The sequence below is a fragment of the Alosa sapidissima genome, chromosome 7 (genome assembly GCF_018492685.1).
Source record: "Alosa sapidissima isolate fAloSap1 chromosome 7, fAloSap1.pri, whole genome shotgun sequence".
Classification (NCBI taxonomy): domain Eukaryota; kingdom Metazoa; phylum Chordata; class Actinopteri; order Clupeiformes; family Clupeidae; genus Alosa; species Alosa sapidissima.
Window position 1 is genome coordinate 7,790,313 of NC_055963.1, and position 25,000 is coordinate 7,815,312.

The window sequence follows — 25,000 nt, forward strand, 5'->3', positions numbered from 1 at the left end:
GACTTAAAAACAGACTTAAAAACAGGTCGGATGACAAAGCAGTGACCTGACGGTGCTGTCCTGAGGGGAAGTTCACCGGGCGGCGGGCAGCACAGCGAGCTCCTTACACCGCCGGCAGGCCCGGCTGCCACTCTGGAGCGGATCGATGCGAGAAGCGCACCGATTGATACCTCATCCTCTTCCGTTGGGCGCTCCGTTCCCTCCCTCTCCTCTCTCCTCAAATTACCTCTCCCTTCCTTTCCCCTCTCACTCTCTCTCTCTCTCTCTCTCTCTCTCATCATCCATCACTATCCCTCTCTTCCTCAGAATAAACCACTCCAGTGTCACGTCACTCTCCTGCACACTTACTGTACACAACAATTATGCAGCCACAGCATTCCTTCAGTACACAAGGCTGGGGCAGCTCCAAGGACACCTCTGCCTGACAAGGGGCTTGTCCCCCCGGCTGGCTCCTGGCATCTCAGAGGCAGGACGGAGGCAGCATCTTAAACAATACCGGGCTGAACAGGGCTCCACACGGACACCCAGTCACCAGCACCCAAAAACACTCGACAAGGAGGTATTATCCTTTTGGTTAAGGCTTATATATACGAGCTGAAAGGTCACAATCAATCAAGATCAATCATCTCACACTAAACTGGCAACCTCCAGAATTCATGACAGTGAATGCCTGAATGAGGCAGGGCTCACTACAGCATCTGAAAACAGCTCACCAAAGTGCACACACACACTTCATACACTACACAAGAAAACAGCTCACCAAAGTGCACACACACACTTCATACACTACACAAGAAAACAGCTCACCAAAGTGCACACACACACTTCATACACTACAAACAGTCCATCTTGTCAGGAAACTATAAGTTCCTCCTTTTAACAGATAAAAGAAGTATATGACAAATCAGCAGTGAACTCATTTGCACAGGTAAGAGACGGATTCACACCCACACTCAAAGCATCTAAGAAATGCTCCTGCTGGTCTGGGTGTTTGGTGTTTAAAGCCCCCAACGTCATCTTCCAGGCAGCGCTGCATGAAAGGCACTTGGGTTAGGGAAGGGTTAGGGTTCAGGTTAAGGTTAGGTGCCTTGAAGTCGACGGTCGCAGCGCTGCCTTGAAGTCAACGGTGAGGGCTTAATACACCATCAAGCTGCACTGTTGGCTAAACAGCACGAATGACCAATACGGTTTCATGTCAGCTATTTACACTCATGACTCTCCACAATTGATCCCTCACACATGCCCTGACCTAATCAAAAGCTTAATTGCTGTTTTATAGCTGTGTAGCACTATCTCCCCCTGTGTTCATTGTAAGTATACACAGTTGGAAACAGTGGCCCTGGACCATTGATTTCTTCCCTTTCTTTTAACGCACACATGGTCAGCTAAATGATGTTGAGGAGCAATTTGCTGAACTTGACAAAAAAGTGTATTTGATTAGAATTGCAGATTATGCCTTTGAAAATATTAAATTGAGTGTTATATACAGGCAACCTTGTAAGAAGAGGGGGTGCATATATGACAGCAGCTGAGTAGCCACTACTGTAGGTGTGTGTGTGTGTGTGTGTGTGTGTGTGTGAGTAGCCACTACTGTAGGTGGTGCAGCCAGGAAGCCTCTCGAGAGTCCTGCTATTGTTCTAAAGTAACAATCATGATCAAGATCAAGAAATGAAATGTGATCATTCTGAAGGGGCTTCTACGAAGGGGGGTGGGGGATAAAGTGAGAAAGAGAGAGAGGGAGAGAAAGAGAGAAAGGGAGAAAGGGAGAGAGAGGGGGGAGAAAAAGAAGGAGGAAGACTGGAATCAGGCCTCTCCACCTCTCTGCATGCTGGTTCATCAAATTTAATCAAGGCATTACACACTGATGTTGTGCGCGCACACACACACACACACACACACACACACACACACACACACACACACACACAGAAAGCACTTCTCACGGGACAGGCTTTTAGTGCTCTGGCTCATGCAGTATTTACTTGCCCCTACTCAGGAAACCCAGTGGTTCCAAATGCACTCCTTCCCCTACACACAAGATGAGCCATACATACCCGCCACAGAGAGAGAGAGATGGGGGAGAGAGAGATGGGGGAGAGAGAGTGATAGAGAGAAGTGAAGAGGGAGAGAGAGAGAGAGAGAGAGAGAGAGAGATGGGGGAGAGAGAGTGATAGAGAGAAGTGAAGAGAGAGAGAGAGAGAGAGAGAGAGAGAGAGAGAGAGAGAGAGAGAGAGAGAGATGGGGGAGAGAGAGTGATAGAGAGAAGTGAAGAGGGAGAGAGAGAGAGAGAGAGAGAGAGAGAGATGGGGGAGAGAGAGATGGGGGAGAGAGAGTGATAGAGAGAAGTGAAGAGGGAGAGAGAGAGAGAGAGAGGCATCCACCCATTACCTCCAGCTCCGTACACAGCATACACGCCCCAACCCACAGCATGTCGCCTTCACACAACCCACCAGGACCAAGCACAAACTGACCCAGCATGCACAAACTGACCCAGCCAAGACACGCTTGGGTAGGACTGACCTAGCAGGGGTTACTCCAGCCACCTGCATGTGGCCCTTAAGTGAAACAGCAACAACACAAGCAGACCTAATTATGGCTGGAAAAGACTTATTTTTTCCCGTGAAACAAGAAGAGGAAAATTGCAATATGCTCCACTGGTGCCGCAGGCAAGATCCTAATGAGGCTGGCTGGCCACAATCCCATTTGGCTGAAGGCAGATGTTGTTCTTTCCCAGCGCTAATGGCTTGTTACTGTTGTGCCTCAGTTCTATTCCATCTTAAACTGTACACATTGACCGATACGTCCAAAAACTAGTGGTCAGCTCAGCTGAGTAAGTGAGATTGGGTGAAGTCTAACTAGAGTGCGAGGCGGAGGAGAGAGGTACTCACTCAGATGGAGGTTGGAGAGAGGGCACCCTCTGCCTGCTTCTGCTACTCTCTCATGGTGCTCCCTCTCCTCTCCTCTCCTCTCCTCTCCGGGGTGGCGGTGGAGTGAAGTGTAGCATGCCTGTGCACTCAGTCTTTCCTCCTCTTTCTCCCCCCCCCCCCTCTATGTCCCGCCCCTCCCTCCCTCCATCCCTCCCTCCCTCCCTCTCTCTCTTTCTTCTCTCTCACTAGTCTTTTTCGTTCCCTTTCTTTCACTCACCCTCTCCTCACTTGCAGTGCTCCCTCAAGGTACATCATTAGAACTCGCTCATGTGTTTTTATTTCTTTTCTCATTGAACAGGGGCCACAATAGTTAGATGTATTAGGAGGATAGTACTAGGAGCAGCATAAATATCACCACAGTCATCAGCGCTTATTTCAACACACCCTCCAGACATACCAGCGAAAAGCTGAAATCTCGAACATAACAACATAACAATATAACAACATAAGATTAAACAGTCCTAACCAACCCAAACAGCCAGACTCAGTGATAAATCTAAATGCATTTCTTTCCTGCATATACCTACATGGACAGAGCGGGTAGAATAGGATAGAGGGGGGACTTTGGGTGGAGTCGAGTCACTGGGTGTGGAAGGGTGGAGGGTTGAGAGGGTGTGGAGGTGAGGAGGGTGGTGCTATGGTAATGTGGGCTATGGGATGCAGCGATGGCGGATGTCTCTTGTTCTCACAGCGTGTGTCAGATATGTGAACGTATCCCCCTGTGTGGCACGTTGCTGTGGCTGCCGGACATGGTTGGCTTTACCCTGACAGCCAAGGCACTCCCCAGACTGGAGAACACGCAGTGGCTGACTGGTGTTGATACAGTACATGTACTGAAACACACATACACACACACACACTCACAAACACAGACAGTCAGACAGACACACACACACACACTCACTTAGACACAAGCTCTTCTGTACAGACTATCTCTCTCTCTCTCTCTCTCTCTTTCTCTCACACACACACACATGTTCATTTCTCTCTTTGGCAAACTATCATTAGTGCTTCCAAATCAATTTCTCTTCCGCATCCACTATAGATCCAAACATCATCCAACACTGCCGTGGCAAACAAGAATAAAGGCATAAGTGACAGCACATTTTTCTGCATATCCCCTTTGAATTTTAACAGACTCCTGTTGTAGTCAGAATAAAACAGTCTGTTTGAGGTCTCTGTAACCGATAGCTGAATGCAAACTAATGCCCTCATTCCAAAAGAAGGCCTGAAAGCAGCATTAGCAGCAATGCCCAACTCTTTTCCTCTCAAATCAAAATTCCATTGGCTATAATCACTGCTTTGTCATCACATACGTAAAAAGAGCCCAACACATTACTGGCTGATCTGAGGGCTAACCTACCCACACATATGATCTTCAGCCTGGTCAATTTGAAATCTCCAGCAGATCTAAGATCCATAATTGATGAGGACATGTTGCTCACTACAGTCAGGCAAGAGAAGCGAAAGAAGGGGGCCATCAATTCGAATTCTGCATGAGCAGTACACGTGAATAAAACATGAACCAAGAGCTTGAAAGCTAAAAAACCCACAGACTAATCTGTTCAGACACACTCTAAATGGTAAGAAAGAGAGAATGAGAGCAAACGAAAGATGCAGTGAGGAAGAGAGAGAAAGAGAGACTAAGATAGATAGAGGGATAGAGTTAAACAGTTAAATCCTTGGCAAAAAGTTGGCTGCTGCAGACCCATGAACTGCACTCAAGCATTCAGTACAGATGTCTGTCAGTCTGTCCCAGGGCTTTGAGGTGCTCTGTAGGGAGAGATCCTCTGGCTGGGGCATTATGCATGTATGAGAGAGAGAGAGCGAGAGAGAGAGAGAGAGAGCAAGAGAGAGTGAGAGAGAGAGAGCAAGAGAGAGAGAGAGTGTGAGAGAGAGTTGGAAAGAGAGAGAGGAGAGAGAAAGAGAGTTGGAAATAGAGAGAGCTGGAGAGAGAGAGTTAGACAGAGAGAGAGAGAGAGAGAGAGATTGTTGAACAGAGACAGCACTATTTTAGGGAGTGGAGGGGAGCTCAGTGCGCCTCACAGGTGAAAGGCTCTGACACACGCATGGCTCAGCTCACCTGAGGGCCCACGTCAGAGAGAGGATAAATAAATACTGCGTTCTTCCTCTTACCAGAGAGAGGATAAATACTGAGTTCTTCCTCTTACTGGGGAAAGTGAGCAGGAAGATGCACACAGCAGGAGGGGAGCGCATGTGAGGAGGTGTGTGGATGGGAATGAGCATGACAGTGGATGAGATGGGAGGTGAGTGTGTGTATGAGGGTGAATATAGCCAGTAGTATACTATACTGTATATGCATGAGGGTGAAAATAGCCAGTAGTATACTATACTGTATGTATGAGGGTGAATATAGCCAGTAGACTGTATGTATGAGGGTGAATATAGCCAGTAGTATACTATACTGTATGTATGAGGGTGAATATAGCCAGTAGTATACTATACCGTATGTATGAGGGTGAATATAGCCAGTAGACTGTATGTATGAGGGTGAATATAGCCAGTAGTATACTATACTGTATGTATGAGGGTGAATATAGCCAGTAGACTGTATGTATGAGGGTGAATATAGCCAGTAGTATACTATACTGTATGTATGAGGGTGAATATAGCCAGTAGTATACTATACTGTATGTATGAGGGTGAATATAGCCAGTAGTATACTATATATGTATGAGGGTGAATATAGCCAGTAGTATACTATATATGTATGAGGGTGAATATAGCCAGTAGTATACTATACTGTATATGCATGAGGGTGAAAATAGCCAGTAGTATACTATACTGTATGTATGAGGGTGAATATAGCCAGTAGACTGTATGTATGAGGGTGAATATAGCCAGTAGTATACTATACTGTATGTATGAGGGTGAATATAGCCAGTAGTATACTATACTGTATGTATGAGGGTGAATATAGCCAGTAGTATACTATATATGTATGAGGGTGAATATAGCCAGTAGTATACTATATATGTATGAGGGTGAATATAGCCAGTAGTATACTATACTGTATGTATGAGGGTGAATATAGCCAGTAGTATACTATATATGTATGAGGGTGAATATAGCCAGTGGAGTATGTATGAGCATGAATTTAGCTAATGGTATGTATGTATGAGGGTGAAGATAACTAGTAGTATGTGTGTATGTGAAGGCCAATATATTCATTGGTATCTATGTATGAGATTGAATCTATGTAGAAGTATATGTGTCTAAATATATTCTAGGCTGAATCTATTGAGTGGTTAAAAAGAAAAACCATTCCACACACCCTATTTTCCTCAAAAATGATCCTCCAACAGGAAATCTTAATGAAGGCATGTCATTCTCTATACATGTATGCATAACAATTAAGTAGCTCCAGAGCTTCACTGGAGTTGGGTTAAAGATTTGACCTGATAGATTGTGTTTCACAAGTGCACAGATCTGAGTGTTCACTTTGCCCTCTCCCTCCTTTCCAACCAGCACCAGGATGTGTAGCTGCTCACACGCCATCAGCAGAACTCAGAAGACTCATGTGAGACTCAGTCAAAAGAGTGGGAACTGACATTTGACTGTGACCTGACACATTTCTCTGCATGGCCATGGCTTTCTATTATACATACATGTTACAAACTTATTTAGTGATTTCTTTCATTTAATCACCATGAACACTACTTGTCTCATACGAATAATAATTTAAAATTAATTGATTTAGCATGATGCATTTTGTGTTGATATGGATTTAGCCCAGGGTCACCCCAATAGATACGTCAGAGATGCCAATATGGGAGCCCCAACGCTGGTCGCAACATGAACAGCTGCAACATACACCTAGAGCCCACAAGGAATGGACCAGGAGGAAGGAGCCAGGTGCCCAATATCTGCATCCCGACAGTGATGACTGAGCATTTATGGGTCAGGGTCACATATGGCAACACACTGTGATGAGCCACACACTGCATTTTCTTAATTTCTAAAAATATCTAGGCTACACACACACACACACGCACACACACACACACACACACATGCACAAACACACACACACACACATGCACAAACACACACACACGCACAAACACACACACACACATTCCTAACCCAAGTAGTGTCTCTGACATTAAAATACATTCTTCTCTAAACAGTGTCTAGTAGAAATGTTGAATTAGTGTTGTTGTTTGATGTGATCATTTAAAAAAAAACACCAGTGAGGACACACTGGTATCAATTGAGAACAAAAAAAATCATTGTCTACAACTGACAAATGTGCCACTAAACACTAACACATGACACTAACTTTCACTGAAGGAGAAATACAGTAACTGTACGAAAGGCAACAGATGAAACAAATATCTTCCTCTCATAATATCAATCACTTGGGTATTTGTCAATGACAACAAAGATGTCCATGTTATAGTGACTATAAGCTATGTAACAGCTTTAGAAAGTGAAATATAGGTTACTCAAAAATGAACAAATAGATTTATAGGCTATAGGATATAAAATCAAGATTGACTCCATCTGTTGGTGACGTAATCACATCCACTTCACTAAAGTTTCACGTAACAGCTATGCAAAGTAAAATTGAGTTCCAGTTGGAATAGCCTATACACATACACAGGTTAACTTGCATTTGCAAAACAAAAGATAATTAAAAATGATAATAGCCTACTGCCAGGCAGTAAGCATCCGAACACATCATACCGAGAAAGTACACTATGTAGCCTACTGGTGACGTTTCCCATTTCAATCTCACTCTTGACAAAGCATCACCACGTTGCCGTCACTCCACCCACGAATAAAAAACGGACTAACCTCTTTAAGCAAAAAGACGCTTGAATTGGATAGGGACATCCGCAATAAAACAAATATTGGTCGGCTCAGACCAAGTTCAGAAAGAAGCTACAGCTTAGCTGCAGCAGTGGAAACGAACTGTTCTCCGTTGACTCGTATTCGAAAATAAATGACACAGGCTACATGCATTTTATTCAATTCGGTAAAACACCCCTTCGCGAATCTCTTTTCGGGTGTCTTGATCAATGGTGGCTCAATGGAGCAGAGTGCAAGAAAGGATAGATTACCCCCTCATAATAAATAATGTATCGGCATTTTTTACATCATCCCCCAGGATTCGAGTGGAGTCGGTCGTAGATTCAGTCTCCGATTCAGTCTCGCGATTCTATTCAGTTACCGATTTTTAAACGGGCTCGTCATTTAGACGCGTATTTCACATATCGTCAGATGGAAAACAACATAGGCTATTTTAGTTTGAATTGAGTGTTTTCACCATCTTGCGTTGGATGTGTTAAGTTACTCCTGTATGTGTTATATAGTTTATATTATAGACTACACAGTCACTTATACATTCCGCAGTATGCAACAGAAACAGTTGTCAATACCTACGCCAGAACAGCCTGTTTTGTCAAAGCCTAGCATTAGTGTCAGACCTTTAGTTAAGAAGCAATCCAACTTGTCTGGTGCACAAGGCAGAAAATGGACATCCATGCCAAACTTTGAATGGAGCAGTGTATTCCAACATAGACAGTTGGTCATCGTTGTACTTGAATCTGCCAATTCAAATTCAATGAAACTGTAACCAGTTAGGCCACCTACTGTAGGCTGAAACTTTTCACACTGGAATTTACTAGTCTTTTTTCATGTAGCTGGATGATGTGATGGGTGTAGTGTGTCCAGGACAAATATGCTGCCAGCATTCTTCTCAGTTTTCACTGATCTGGCAGTTCAGGCTAAGTCTTGCTATGCTGTGCCTTTTTTGGAAACTATCAAAGTGCAAGTTGTACAATTCTGCCATCTACCACCACCTCAGAGTTTGACTTCCACAGATTCTGATTGGGGAAGTCCTCCTCTCTCTCATCACACACACACACACACATGCACATTTTAGGGAAAGTGTAGCCTATTCCAATAGATAACTACTCTCCATAAATCGGAGTTGAAAATGTCACATTACTTAATGCTTGAGATAGGTTGCATTTTTGTTGGTGATTGGTGGATTTAGGTCATTTAGGAATGCTAAAATTGCTGTCAGTTCAGATTAGTCTGTCAGTTCAGATGAGCACTGGTTTGATACATACTATGACGTGAATGCCACAGTAAATAGGCTTATTTAAAATAGTTACAAAAAATATGAAAATTATATAAAGAAGTCATTGTGGCATTATGGGTTTCCAATAAATTACGTTTGGAGCCAGAGTGTGCGTTACTCTCTCTCTATACACAGAATGCCACAGAAAACCTCAGAGCTGAGGGGGGCAGAAATGAGTTCTCGAATGTCATATTGGGTTCTCAATTCTGTTATTCTGTTCTATAGGCCTACATGTGCCTTGTAATGTTCTTAAACCCGGAGAGGACATTATCATGCATCAGTTGGACAGTTATTAAGTGTAAGAAATTTGGACAGAAGTGTGCAAGTGAACTTATTAATCAGTGTAATGTAAGACACTTAACATTTTTCATTCATAACATTCGTCACCATTGTGCGTAATGTGCTGTAATCATGCAAATCAAATGTAGGCTACTTGTACTTACATGTACCAATACTGGTCCTTTGCTCTGCCTCTTTTCATTACAAAATTATTCAATTTCGTCTTTACCTGTGAGAGTTCCTCCCCAAATGCGTTTGGAGTGATGTCGTGCGCATGAACAAAAAGGACAGAAGAAAGCTTATCATAGGACTGTGGCGCCAGCTAGAGGCGTCTAAACGCCACCAGGCCCACCACAAAATCTATATTGAAATTATTTTGGGGAGAATTTTAATGAAATAGAGCCTCAGTGTTGGTTTTTGTATAGGCCTAGTAAATTCTCGTACAAAGTACTGCAAATCATAATCGTTTCGAGATGGTGTAATAAACCCTTTACCTCTCAGACCATCTTCACATTTTCATTGTAGTGCAATAATGAGACACTGGGTGACGCTGTCAGACTTCAATTGAAATACATGCCTTGGCGTTTTTTCAAGTGTTCTTGTCAGAGTATAAAACACAATCACTCTTTAGATTCAGGAATTGGGAATATGTTAAGGGAAGGAAACAAACTGAGAGGAGTCGGACTCGAGAGAGAAACGGGTAGCAGGAAAGGTGTACTGATTCAGGCGATAGTAAATCAGTGAAAGAATGACGCTTGTCTGAAGACAAACATTAGTTAGACTGAGGGGGAGTGACCTTAATTTACAGTGTACAGTTATCCCCAAAACGCTCACACAAACATATATAAACAAGGATAATGTATTAGCCTGTATACTGATGTTATGTAAACAGCACGTTAACAAATCATGTGAGTATGTTAGTATAATAATCATGTGAGTATGTTAGTACAATAATTATTGGCAAAAGATGAAAGCACTCATGAGAACAGCAGCAGAGTACAAACTGCACTCAAAGTGACCATTGGCTGTATACTAAGCAAACACAACTTCTGTTTGCATTTTGCTGTGTTCCCGTTTGGTGACGCCAACCCTATCCCCTGCACAGATTGTTTTTATCAGCATGTAGCACTGCAAGAGCTCAGACAAACCAATTCCCAAGAGAAAACATTTTCATTAAAATAGCTTTACTTCGGTCTGCTATTAAGCAACTCTGTTCCATTTAACCAACATGATTGTCATATGCACCGTGTTATCTATCTGTCTAGTATATTAACGGTAATATATCTCTGAGAAAGACACGCACGCACTCCCCTCTCTCTCCTCCACACACACACACACACACAATCAAGATCAGGCTACCTCTAGGGGGACTCTAGACTTTGTGGTTTAAGGGTGAATGTAAGGGAGGGAGAGTCCAAGCAAGAGTGAGGAAGAACGTGAATATATCACTTGGTGTCGCGGAGCTTGTACGCTATTGTAAATTTGTAACCATCGCCCTGCCCCTGGATGCAAACTGTGTGCTTACAACCATCTGCGCGTCTTCGCATTGCAATGGACACGGCGCTGACAGTATTTAGCAGCAGAGGGATGAAGAAGTGTACTGCGGTGCAGAACCTAGCTTGTTTCTGGTGAGTGGTCTACGATTTCTCATTCTGATACGCAAATGCTTCCTTCACAGTCGCCAGGGTTCAGATGAGAACTGTTTGTTGACCATTAAGTCGCATGACAGTGGCATAGTTATAATCGAATAACGAGAGAAAACTTGCCATCATAAAAACGAGTGTTGCCGAGGTTCCCTTGTGTCTGTGTAACTTGCCCTAACGTATCATGGTTTGTTCATTTTTAAGCTAAATACAGCAATGTACTGACACTAGGCAACAGCCACAATATTAATTCACTGTAACGAGCAGATGTGAAATGTAGCCTATCCATGTAGTAGTCTAAGTTTTAAAATCCGGCGTCATCGTTTGCCATTTTGCGATTGTAAATAGTGACTGCATCTGTCGTTACTATGAACCTGCTGAAACAGAAACAAAGTTTCGTAACCCAGTTCTATTGTATACAAACCGACATAGAGTAGACAAGTCTGCGGTGTAGGTCGTTATTGTGGTCGGAAGTTGACGACTCACAAGTGTGAAAATGTGCTGTGGAATCCAACTGAGAAGTTCTTGGACACATTGTCTATCGGCTTGCGGGGAACTTTGAGTTTGTGATGTAGATTCTGTCCCTAACTCAGTGTTGTAACCTTCAGAACTGATAAATGAGTGATATACATTTTCCCCGAAACAAGACATGACATTGCACGGGTAGGCTTCAATTCAGTGGAGTCATCCGTACGGCTGTCACACACGCGGAATGTTCCCTGTTATGTAATGGAAGTGTGTCCCCTGGTAATGTCACACACTTGCGACCAAATTTTCCCAGGTGCGATTGCATTGACATATATCTTGGGAAAACAGCGGAGACAATGTGAAACCTATTATGTCATAGCTTACAACTCCCAGTGTAGCCTACACGATGAGCTGTGTGTGAATGAGAACATCACAGAATGCAATCGAAATGGATGCTGCCTAAACCCACACTTGCACTGTTTGCATTACATAAGACCCGCATGCTGCTGTCTGACCGGTCCTAAACGTACCAGAAGAGAATTAATGCTTGTCTCGAAGTCAGTCTGAATGATAACGTGTTGGAAGGGTAATCCCAGCAATTAGAGCAATACATACCTTGTGTACAAATATACAAATGCTGCATTAATTTGCGACGGTTACAGAGGCATGTTTCGACCTGTCACTTCGTGGGAAGGTTTGCTCATTAGACTGAAAATGTAGTGCACTCTGCTCTGCTGTAGCCAGCGACCTCTTGCCAGTGCAGAGGTCACCGAGAAAATAGTCGAAGAGCAGACAATGTGATATAGCCTACTGAGCTCAGGATGCGAAATACAGTGGCATAGAGAGACACAGCATCTATGTTAGAAAATATGGCATATATGCGAAAACAGCATCAGAAATGTTTCCTTCGTCATAGCCACTACCTTAAGCCTCTCAATGATGAGGGTACTGATTTGTGCCGTGGTCTCGTTTTAGTCTGTGTAGTGTGGCATAGACCTCTACGGCTACATTATCGTCTTCCTATAAATTCTAAAAGCTGGAGCCTGGCTGGACTTTGACCAGCAGGTTGTGATGTTAAAATCCTTTATTTATTTTACTTACATTTGAGGCTAATGACCCTGACAAGCTGGAGACCACTCACTCATCCAGTCTAATTGGGGGAAGCACGGGCAATTTAATCTGTATTTGAGAGCTCATCGCCCTTGATGGCACCCATTCACTGAAGCCTTTGATGTCAAACAGAGCAAACTGACCCTACCCATGCCATGCTTATGTTTTGGGCAGCTTGCTTTGCCTGGACTCTCTCTGTGTTTGTGTTTCAAAGTCAAATGAAGAGGAGCGGTGGCCATCTTCCTTGCACATCAGGCCAAAATATGTTTGTTATTAGCCATCAGATAAGTAGGTTAAAAATATTACAGTATTTTTTGTCACCAAAACACAGTGTAATGGGAACACCTGCCTTGTACTCGGATGCAGTTTTAGATAGTAGTATAGTTTGTACTCTCTCAGCTCAGCAGCACCCTTTTCTCTGTGTCCTAGTTTTTGATTTGACCTTTTGTAGTCATTTTAAGAATCAGGCTTTACACCTTCAGTGACATAATTGTGGGAATATGTGTCTATTCAACCTATTTTATTGCTTCAAGGATTTTCTATGTGTAATAGTATCACAATGTCAAAATGCTTCATTGCAACCTACGTGTATTTTAGAACTGTGCTGTTACTACTAGTTTTAAAGAGGCAAGCTAGTGACATCTGATATGTTTTTTTATGCTGCCTTCTGTCATTATTTTGTCTTTGTCAACGAGACTCTTCTTGAATTTCTCCTACGGATCAATAAAGTATATCTATCTATCTATCTATCTATCTAGACTCGGTTACCTGAGCAATGCAGAGGGTATAGGAATCGAAAGCCTGTATGAGTTTGACCTTAGGCGTGAGCGGCTGAAGGAGACGTGAGGCCTGCTCTCCTCGGGCTGCCCCTGCCTGACCGTATTGCCTTAGCCCATTGGGATAAATGAGGAGCCACAGAGACTCCGAGAGCACAGCTACAACTCACGAAAGGAGCCATACAGGTGAGGTCACGTGCCATTTTTACCAGCACAAAATGTACAAAATGTTGTTTTCAATATCCTAACTGTCATCTAACCTCTGATCTATCTTATTGACCCTGTTTACGTTTGTTTTTAAAATACGTCTTGGGTGATCAGATTAGTAGTCAGCTCTAGGGGGTATTCCGAGTATGTGGTTTAGTGACAAACCTGGGTAAGTAAACTCAAGAGTAAGTGATAAACCTTCTACAACAAGACCCCTATGGCATTGTTTCGTTAGGAGAATGAAGCCATACAGCTCTTCTATTAGGAGGTTTACCCCTTACACTGAGTCACTAAACCACGTACTTGGAATACTCCACTGAATACAGGTGTAAGCCATTACCAAGACGCATTGTGATCCGATCACTCAAATCACTTGCCGAGTTGGTCTGAGATGCATATGACCACTTATCTTTTGGAGTGTAAATTCTGTGCGTTCTGATGTGAGCCAGACAAAGGGAGTTGTTAATGAATGTGAGATTGGCAACAGCGCAATCTAAACACACCTCTGGCTGTACAGGTTGAATGCATGTGTAAACAGGGGAGTGTCCCATCTAACCAATTGTGATCATATCACCCAAGGGACTTTGGAAAAGCAAATGTGACAGGCCCATTAAATAAAGTGTCAAGTTATGCTCTCTGTGTCACTATAGCAGACACGCTTATGTGTTTTTAGCTTCAGTGTCAAATGTCAGTTGTTGGTAAACAATAAAAAAAACACCCTGAGTAAGTGGTTCTAGAGTAAAGTGGTATTTTTGTGATTGTTTTTTTTTTTGGTTCTAGGTTACAGGTGCTTTTAATAACATTTACATAGTGTTTTTAGACTCCATTCATTTTCTCTCTCCCTTCTCTCTTTTCTTCTGTTCTGTACGTCATGTCTTCTCATGTTAACTCTTTCTCTTCTCCGCTGCCCGTCTCCTCCAGCATGTCTTGGGTCAGCGGCTTCTTAGTGGCCAGGGTGGACGACCGCAAGGCGGCCTGGGGGGAGCGCAATGGCAACAAGAAGGGCCGGCGCAAGGGCGGCTCCTCTCTGTGTGGCGCCCGCTACGTGAGCTGCCTGCGGGACGCCGAGAGCCCCGAGCCGGCCGCCTCCGCCCAGCCCCTGCAGCAGCAGCAGCCCGGCGCCAGCAGCAGCAACTTCAGCACGCGCTGCGTCTGGCAGGAGGACCACTACGGCCGCAACAAGCCCGGCATGGGCCCGCAGGCCGTCGACCTGACCTTCGACGACGGCACCGGTGGCGAGTCCAGGAGGAGGACCGGCGCCGACGGAGGGGAGGACGATGACGACGAGGCCGGGGACGAGGAGCGCGGGCGGGGTGCGGCAGCGGCGCTGGCCTGCTGGCTGCGGTTGGTGCGGGTCTTCCAGTCCAAGCAGTTCCGCTCGGCCAAGCTGGAGCGCCTGTACCAGCGCTACTTTTTCCGGCTCAACCAGAGCTCGCTGACCATGCTCATGGGCGTGCTGGTGCTCGTCTGCGGCGTCATGCTGGCCTTCCACTGTGCGCAGACCGTGCCGCCGGACCCGGCCTACGTGTCCACCCTCTGCGTGGCCATGGCTCTCTTCCTGGCGCTGATGGTGGTGTGCAACCGCAACGGCTTCCACCAGGACTACATGTGGATGGTCAGCTACCTGGTCATCGCCGTGCTGCTGGGCGTGCAGGCCTTTGGCGTGCTGATGGTGGCGCCGCGGAGCGCGTCCGAGGGCGTGTGGTGGTCCGTCTTCTTCATCTACATCATCTACACGCTGCTGCCGGTGCGCATGCGCGCCGCTGTTCTCAGCGGGGTCATTCTCTCCGCCATCCACGTCGCCACCGTCTGGACCGCCAACCAGGCGGACAGTTTCCTCTGGAAACAGGTAGGAAGATGTTATTATAGATATCAGCGTGTTTAAAATGTGACCGCATATGGTCAGAAGTGTGTGGATTTACTGTATGTGTGTGTGTGTGTGTGTGTGTGTGTGTGTGTGTGTGTGTGTGTGTGTGTGTGTGTGTGTGTGTGTGTGTGTGTGTGTGCGTACATGCACATGTGAGCACTGCACATGTTCTCTGTGGCCTTGGGACGTTGGATTAAGTCATGGTTTTTGTAGTTTGGGTTGGCAGAAGACTATTTGTTTGCTTTTCAAAGTGGTATGAGGTCATATCTGGAAGCGTCCGATGTCCCCATCATCAAGCGCTTTCCTCAACTTGTCCAAGGGGGATGCGGACTTAAGCCTGTAGGTCTTCTGGTTAGTCTCTGAACAGAAGGTGCCTCAGAACTAAATAGCATGTCATTCATCTTCATAAACAATAGGATGTGTCCTGTCATAATAACCCATGAGTAACACAAATATTTCTGAATGAGCTTTTTAAGGATCATCAAAATATGAAGAAATCCACTACATTACAGAAAATACAGGAACCTACTACGTTGTGTTCCTGGTTCCATTTCCTGTTGTGGGTTACTGAGAATCAGCACGGTTCTGCCCTTGTTTGTAGTTCAAGATTGTGATTGTGATTCATGGGGCACGTACTATGCCAAGCCACCTAATAGAGCATGTGGCGAAGAAAGAACACTTAACATCAATTGTAAAATACAAAAGGGCATTAAAGTGAAAAAATCTAACCGATTCTCTGTTGGGTGTTCTCTTCTGCGCTAATTTTAGATTGTGAGTCACAGTGGCATTAAAATGGAATTTAGCCTCTTCGGTTAGGTCTCTGTAGGGCACTGTTAGCGGTTCCGCAGGGAATGGTGAGAGGTCAGCTCAGTTAAAGGAGCCTCTTTAGTCTGTGACAGCACTGGAATATCATGATAACATTATACAGCAGCGTCCAGGCCTGCACTCTCTCAGACAAGGGCAGCATTGTAATGGAGTCCACAGGCAGTGGGCGAGGCAGCCTATTGAGCGAGCGCACAGCCGTGGAGTGGACACAGACGCACAATGGGAGCCCAGCCTGCAAGTCCTCGGTTCGAAATGCAAAGCAGTCCCAGCAGCAGGGGTGAAAAAAGAGAGAGAGAGCGACGAGAGAGAGAGAGAGAGAGATTCATCAAAATGGGTATCATACATTCTGTGGTGGCTGAAGCGCTAGTGGCTAATTGAGCGGGAGACGATTATGATATGGCTCCTTGTGGAAATGGGAAAGACCGGGGTGTCAGCTCTCGTTCTCTTTCGCCCGCGGACGCTCCAGGTCAGGCCTGTCAGGGGTGTTGATTGCTGTCTGTCATCGGATGATGCGGATGCCACATCACATTTTCCGACAGCAAGCTCCCACGTGTCAGCGTGCGTGATCGATACTCACCAGCGCTTAAGCACAGTATGTAGCTTCATAATGGCCCAAATAGTTAGTGCCATTTACCCCTGGTATTTTGACCTCCTTTGTGACTTTGCCTGGCTGCAACCTAATGTTGTAATGGTCCCACTATTGATTTAATGCCAATAGTTTATGTCTGATGCTGGCTGATGATAGCTTTTTTTAAGCTGTTGTACTTCTCTTGTAAAGTGAACAGACAGTGAGATCATCGCAGACCACAGTTTGAATGTGGTGCATGAAAGATCCTCATCAAAACGAAGCATTTGTCCTCTGTCTTGAACACAAGGATGGGAAAGCCCTTTTCAATTAGCCAGCATGTCGGAGATTTCTCTCTGGTGATGAATGGCAACAACACAGTATTTTCTCGCAGAAAGGTCAAGCTCTGAGCCACATAAACATAAAACATTAGATGTGAACTCGCCGAAGTGTTATTTGTTTTGACCTTGTCAGGACAAGGCCGGCCACAGGAATTCCAAACACAGTAAGTGGAACTGCCACGATGCAAAGCGGATTTCAGTCAATAAGTTCAGGCTTTTTTTTTGTGGTGATGCAATGTTTGCAGAAATTTGAACGAGCAGAGGTAAAGGTGAATTCTTATTCCGATTCAGGTCTCGCTAGAGTCCGAACATGACCAGCTGTTGAGAGAGAAACCTTACGCCCCAGGCAGACTCTCTGGAGGCCACAGTATGGAGACTGTTCTTCTCTCTTTCCCCTGCCAGCCCCCATTGTACTGTTTACTTGTACACACACTCACTCTTATTACTCAGGGCCTGGACATGGCAGCACTGACAATCGTGTGTATATTATTAACTATACATCCAGGTTAACCTCCCCAAAAACAGCTGAGCGTGTGGATGACACAAAGGAATTTGTCAGCGGCGTCATTGACATGATGTTATGCATAGCGGTATGCATGAGATAATGATAGTCCAAGGGTTGGAGTTGTGTCATGAAATGGCCGATAGCTGATGTTTACAGTCATGGTGTGGTGAGATCCATGTAGTAGTGCCAGTTTTTCCAGCTATATTTATTTGGTTCAGTGAGTATTTATCTTTCTAGGTAAACGCCTGATTAGTTGAGCTGTATTCAGTAGGGCATTCTGGGAAGGGGTGGGAGGCTGCATAGTGTGCCAAGGCTCTTACACACCAACACGTTCTGTCTCTGGTGGTTATGTGCATGTTTGGCCCTAATCAGTCCAGGCTCATTCTCTGAGAGGGAGAGAGGGAGAGAGAGAGAGAGAGAGAGAGAGACAGAGCAACAAACAGACAGAGAAAGAGATTTGAGATGTTATGTATATAAATGTATACTTTATTGCAATACTAAGAATTGAATTAAGACCTTCAACGTTTTACATCAACGTTTTTTGGTATATCAAGTTTTTAATATTTTTTTGTGTGTTTACAACAATCTACATCCTTATGCATGCTTCCTGCCAGTATTTTTACGGGCTTTTCCCAAATCACGGAAGTAACGTCAACGCAGCGGTATAGTAGCAGATAGTAGCATCCATTAGGCAAGTTTTATTCAAATAAACTCCTGGTGTACTTACAAACTTTTCAATGCCTCGTTTTATGAGTAAAGAACACAGTTGTACTACTGTAGAAATTTCGCACCATTCAGGGCATTATTAGTGGGGTAATTTACGAGATAAAAATTGGTACCATTACGACTGCAGAAACTCATTTGTTTCTGACAGCGCTACTCAACCAGGGTTCGACCAAGGGAAAACAGGTTCTGGGAGGGTGTTTGGCTCGGGGTCATGGTGCAAAGGACCCTAGGGTGAAATTACTCCGAACCATCGCTTTAAGAAAAGGGACTTATCTAATATCCAAACCTCAGAAGTCCTATTCAAAGTCCTCAGAATTGTGCAATTCACGACCGTCCATGTCACATCTGTGGGCCCAGTCCATGCCCACATTCTTCCCTAGGCAAAAACAAAACATATTGTGGGAACCAATATAAATTATCCCTAAAAAAATTCCCCCCAAACCGACTGCATTTTGTTTCAAAAGGTCCGATGGAGGGTCCACACAGGCTAGTCGATGGCAAAGATGATGCCACCAAGTCATGAATGATGAATATTAGCCCCCCCATATGCCATTTTAGGCAACAGCCACCTTTCCAGATGCATTTTTTCATTTTCAACTGCCCCCTCCCAAGTTTTCTGCATAATTTTGTTATTCCTCAGAACCACCCCGCCCCCCCGCCATCTTTTTCCCAGTGCAGCCCATCCAGGAGATGTGGCATATACTCCTTTCCCCCACTGACCAAGCAATAGAGCCTCACTTTTTGTTGACCTTGGCCGATGAAATAGCCCCAAACTCTACTATATCCCTTTAATAAAATTATGTCATTAGTGACTGATTAACAAAGAGGTAACATAGATCCTAGCAGAGACACACCACTCAGTCATTTGTCACTCATGTAAATAGATCTATTGCTAGCAGAGGTGGAAAGTAACGAAATACATTTAGCCTACTCAAGTTACTGTATTGAGTAGTTTTTCTGTGTATTTTGTATTTTTTAAGTAGTTTATAAAATCGGTATTTTAAGTGAACATTTTGAGTGAAGTATTGTACTTCACTACATCAAAAATACCATCCGTTAGCCTACTTGAGTAAAAAAAAACGAAATGAACGAAACAGAAAGGAGAGGGAAAGAAACCCTAAACCAGCCTAGTGATAATGATCGCATGTAACCTACAACAGGACTGAATCAAGCATGCAGTCTTTCTGAAAGTGATGGAGATGGAGCTGGATCACGAGATGCATAATTCAGGTTACATGTGTAGCCTAACCTATGAAAGTGTATTTTCCGCTATTTCAATGGGTTGTATCAGTTCGTTTTAGCACTAATGATTGCGGAGATATTTAAGCAAACACCATGGGATTTCGTGTTTTGACGTTTGTGCTCACCTTTCTTTGTTAAGAAGTTTATTAGCAGTTGTTTCCTCTCGTTTTGATGTCTCTCTTTTTCCTGTTTTGGCCTTTGTTTGTAACCTGACTTGGCTTTCTTGGAGAAAGACATTGCACCAGCAGCACAACAATTAGCGGTCCACTAGCCTACTAGCGATGCTCAACTAAATAAACAAAAGATAGGCCTACCTTATGAATCGTGCAGGCGGACTAAACCATCTAGCTCTTTAGCAAGGGAGAGTGAGAGTGACCTTAGACAGTTTTCACTATATTTTGTATACAAAATCCAGTCAGTCAAACTTTCAATTTCGTCTGACATTCATTTTGACATTTAATTTGGAAATTAAAATATTCAGGTAAAATAAATATAGGCCTATGGTGGAAATAAGTATTGAACGCTTATTTTTCCCCCCAGTAATTAGCCAAACTTCCAGTGAGTCTGTTCGAAATTTTCACCACACATTATATTAACACACATATAAAAAATCCAAACATAAGAGTTATGTGTAATAAAGTGGAATGACACAGGAAAAAAGTATTGAACGTGCCTACTGAAATTTCTTCAATACTTTGTGGAAAAGCCTTTGTTTGTAATGACAACTTCAAGACATTTCCTGAATGACAAAACTTATTAGTCGCAGTATCAGGTGTGATTTTGGCCCATTGTTCTAAACAGATTCCAGGGGTCCCTCTTGTGAATCCTGATCTTTAGTTACTTCCAGAACTGTTTAATAGAATTTAATTGAATTAGCTGCCTTCAAGTCTTTCTGGAGCTTTCTCCGAGTGGTCCTTGGCTCTTGAATTGACTATCCTGACTCCCTGGTCAGAAATATTGTGAGGAGATCCTGTGCATGGCCGGTTGATGATGCAGTGATGTTCCTTCCACTTGCAGATAATGGCTCCCATGCTGCTTACTGGAAGATTCTGAAGTTTTGAAATGCATCTGTAACCAGTTTCATTGATATGTTTTGCAACAATAAGGTTGCAAAGGTCTGGGGAGAGCTTTTTGCTTTTATCCATCATGAAATGTTTCTTGTGTGACACCTTGGTAATGAAAAACCTTTTTATAGCCCATCAATATGTAGGCTACTAACCAAGCTTGCACAGATAGAAATGATAACTACTCTCTAACTACTTACGGATTCCAGCTCGTTCCTTGCCTTAGTACTTTTTCTTAGCATGTTCAATACTTTTTCACTGTGTTATTCCACTTCATTACACATTACTCTACTTATGGACTTGTTTGGATTTTTTTTATGTGCGTATTACCTGAGTTATTACTAATGCCTGGTGAAAATGTTGTGCCCCCCGTATTCCACTTTTCAAGGGCCCTCTCCTCCTTTGGGGCCCTATACTTCCCACTCCCCCCCCAGTCCGACGCCCTTTAATCTGCTGTGCTGAACCTTCTGCTCGTTTCCAAATATAAAAAAAACTCTCTGCAACTCAACATTGGCCTGCCTGTCTCAGCTGCCTGTGAAGGGCTTTTCAGTTGTGCTGTTCACTGCAAAGCAACCAAGGATGAGTGCAACCAACTTTGAAAATCAACTACTCCTCAAACTTAAAGGAGAACTCCAGTGATTTTTCACATAGATCTCCATTTTTCAACGTCACCGAGTACTGTCGGTATGAACAAAACTGAAACAATCGGTTTTACCTAGCTCGAGTTGCTGCAGCTACAGCGCTACACACTGGGAGCATGACCATGGCTGCCTTAGCTGGCTGCAGCAACTCGAGCTAGGACCAAAGTCCTTTTAGGCAAGTACCTCCACTCGGCAGCCATATTGCAACGCTTTTTGGGCACTTATCGGGCATCTATTTTGGCAGAAATGCATGTGCGTAAGGCTTCACGACACCAATCTTGCTCCAGCGGTGAGATCACAACAGATGATTGGCACGATGTCTTCACAGCACACCACATGATTGGCTCAATGTATTCACATGTTGACGTTTTGCCGCGGAAGGGTTGTGATGTGTAGACAACTGCCATATTGGCGTTACAAACTAACCCCACGCATTACTATGGAGGATTTGTTGAGTGCTGCATCTCCTCATTAGAAAGTCTCTGGTAAAAAAAAGTAACTGAAATGTCCACCATCTTGTTTTTTAAAAAGATAAAAACAGGATATTCTTTGGTAGAAAACATCTTTCTTTAATTTATCCAAATGTTTAACACACACAATAACTTGCACATCAATCAGTCTCACTCTCCCACACAAACACACTGGCCCTTTATAAAAGAGCACCTGTGGGTGTGGCCCAATTAACTTTAATTCACAATTATTACTTTCGCCTGCAGACAGTTAGTCAGCTAACACAGACAGGAATATGTGCAAAAGTGCATTCAACACTGTTCTAAAACAGGGAAGCTGTAGTCAGCATCTTCACATTACCTTCCCACTCTTTTAAGCTTGTAAACATAGTTTCAAGCACAGACAAAAAAAAAACAGTACATTACAATAAAAAAAAGTCAGTAGTGCTTTAAAAGATCAGTTCAACAATGTCTCAGGTGACTGCCAGTCTTTTCAAGATCACTCCTTCTTGGCCCAAAACTGCACTCTTCACAGTACACAGCCCACCTGATACCTCCTCATCCAGGCCTCCAGACTGCCTGACACACCACCCAGCCCTCTGCAATCCCAGCAGATAACAGGCTATCCGAGCACCGGCCTACTCCCAAGGCCACAGGCCAGTCTGCCACTAGATATATTCAGGAAGTCCTCAGGTCACTGCTGCTCTCTTGGGCTTGGGAATAGCTCCCCACAAGGCTCACATCAGCATCAAGGAGTCCCCGAGCTATTCCTCCATCAGGCGTAGGCCAACCCAACAGGACAGCAGCGCAACTCCTCCAGTGATCTTTTCCCAGCAGGTCTCTTCATCGGCCTGCCGTCCCCTTCTCCGCAGTACACCTTCATGTTCCAAATCAATGAAGAAGTGGGTTCCCTCCACACAACTAGAGGGATAATCCCACCACTGCCACCAAATGTGAAAAATGTGTCCACCATCTTGTTTTTTAAAAAGATAGAAACAGGATATTTTTTGGTAGAAAACATCTTTCTTTAATTTATCCAAATGTTTAACACACACGATAACTTGCACATCAATCAGTCTCACTCTCCCACACCAACACACTGGCCCTTTATAAAAGAGCACCTGTGGGTGTGGCCCAATTAACAATTATTACTTTCGCCTGCAGACAGTTAGTCAGCTAACACAGACAGGAATATGTGCAAAAGTGCATTAAATTAAAAACTGTTCTAAAACAGGGAAGATGTAGTCAGCATCTTCACAGTAACTAAGTAACTTTTACTTAAAGTACATTTTAAATGAACTACTTTTTACTTGAGTACATTTTCAGATCGGTATTTTAACTTGTACTTGAGTAATATTTCATCAAAGTATTGGTACTTTTACTTGAGTACAATATTTTCGTACTTTTTCCACCTCTCATTGCTAGTGAAGATAGCATCCCAGAGAAAGAGCAACCCTGCATCACATCCCTACCAACCTTGAAGGGAGCATTTTAACCACCATTGATTTTGACAGAAAAAGAGAGCAAGAGCATTTTATGCATGCAGCTACTTCATGTGGTGAGACGGCCTAATCTGTGAAATACAGGTCCTCTTTTGGCAACTTTTCAGCTTTGTTCTCTCCTCCTCGTTCTCGTTTAGAACTTCATGTCTTACTCTCCCTTTTCCTTACCTTCCATCTCTCTCTCTCTCTCTCTCTCTCTCTCTCTCTCTCTCTCTCATTCTATGTTGAGTCCTTTATTTTGTGTTGTGTGTGTCCCCTTGTGATGGATGCCCAGGATGAGGGCAGTGCATATCAGGGTCTGATGGTTGGAGGGAACAAAGGGTGTCTTTGTGAGGTAGCTCCACCACGAGGTTGGGGGAGGCGGTGCCGAGAGAAACACCAAAGATGAGAGCAGTGTCCCAGTGCTGGACCTGAAAAAGGCTGAACATCTCTCTCTCTCTCTCTCTCTCTCTCTCTCTCTCTCTCTCTCTCTCAGCCAATTGCTGAAGAACAATACGCCTGCTCGATGGGCCTCTCATACTGTAAATACCCTTTCCTGAAGTGGCTTCCCTCTCACCCAGAGTGATCAAAGATAGTGAAACTCCAGTCTGCAAGGTTTTTTTTTCTCCCCTCTGTCATCCGGCTTAAGGCCAGAGCTGTCCAGTAAAAAACAACACTGCCTGCATGTTCTCCAGAAATTACTCAGTGGTTTGTCAGTAATCTCTCGATACACAACAGGATCTGCCCAGTGCTTTCAGAAGTGGGCCGTGCTCTCATTATTGCCCTAGGTGGCCTGGAGGAAGTATGCATTGGCTCCACTATTGTCAGTATAACTGATGAGATCTGAACATCTATATTTATATCAGATAACAATAGATGTTCCCTCTTTCTTTCTTTCATTTTCTTTCCTTCTTTCTCTCTCTCTCTCTCTGTCAATGTCTGGAACTGAACTCGCTGACTCTGTCTGCGAGAGTTGACAAATGATCTCATCAGTCACTATGGGGAACATAGGAGGGCCCACATATCTCATAATGGCAGCACCTTTTCACAAGTTTCCCCACAATTTCCATGCAGAAAATCCTAAGAGTCTGGGAGAGGAGCAGAGTGCGTCTGTGATGGCCTTTTCTATAGCATGACAAGAGCACTTCACTAGCTTGGCCACCTGCTTTGATATCATCACTGTTTGTAGCAGTGAGGTTTTGAAACATGATAGACTGCAGACAATTTACACTTGAAGTGAAGTGGATGTCATTTCAATCTACATTGCCTGCAAATATATATCTTCTACCTTGCAATAAAGTCATGTACTGGTTGGTGTGGATTGTAACTTTTAGAATAGCAATGAGATTGAGAAGCTGCAGCTGTCAAAATCAGCCTGCTGCCTGACAGTGTCTGAAAACATCAGAAATGCTTATCTTGCACAAAGCTTCAAATCTTTTGAAAAAAATCCACATCGACCATTCCACATTTTGATCAGAAGGCAACACCGCTCAAAACCTCCTAAAATGTATTTTACCTTTGTGTTCTGAGAACTATTTAGTCCAGTGGCAGGGAAAGAACAGCATTTAGTTTTGCTGTGGGTCGTTTGTGGCCTTGCCTGACTGCCATTGAAAAGACTGTTTTTTTTTTTTTTTTTTTTTTTTAAACGTTTAACCTCTTAAGCTGGATTTTTGGATGATGTCAGTGTTCAAACCTGGGAGGCTTTGCAGGAGTGGGCAAATGTTGGTGGAAAAACCTACAGTGGCAGAACCTGTTCCTGGGATTTGCTGTTG

At 43.9% G+C, this 25,000-nt stretch overlaps 1 protein-coding gene across 1 annotated transcript in view; it reads left to right on the plus strand.

Moving 5' to 3' along the window:
- The first annotated feature begins 10,679 nt into the window (after nucleotides 1–10,679).
- adcy6b (adenylate cyclase 6b) overlaps nucleotides 10,680–25,000 on the plus strand; it is a 49,087-nt gene continuing 34,766 nt past the window's right edge. Inside the window, exons 1-3 of the mRNA XM_042098281.1 lie at nucleotides 10,680–10,946; nucleotides 13,298–13,501; nucleotides 14,444–15,371. Of these exons, the coding sequence (XP_041954215.1) occupies nucleotides 14,445–15,371 (927 nt within the window). The 5' untranslated portion in view covers nucleotides 10,680–10,946; nucleotides 13,298–13,501; nucleotide 14,444. The remainder of the gene's footprint in view (nucleotides 10,947–13,297; nucleotides 13,502–14,443; nucleotides 15,372–25,000) is intronic.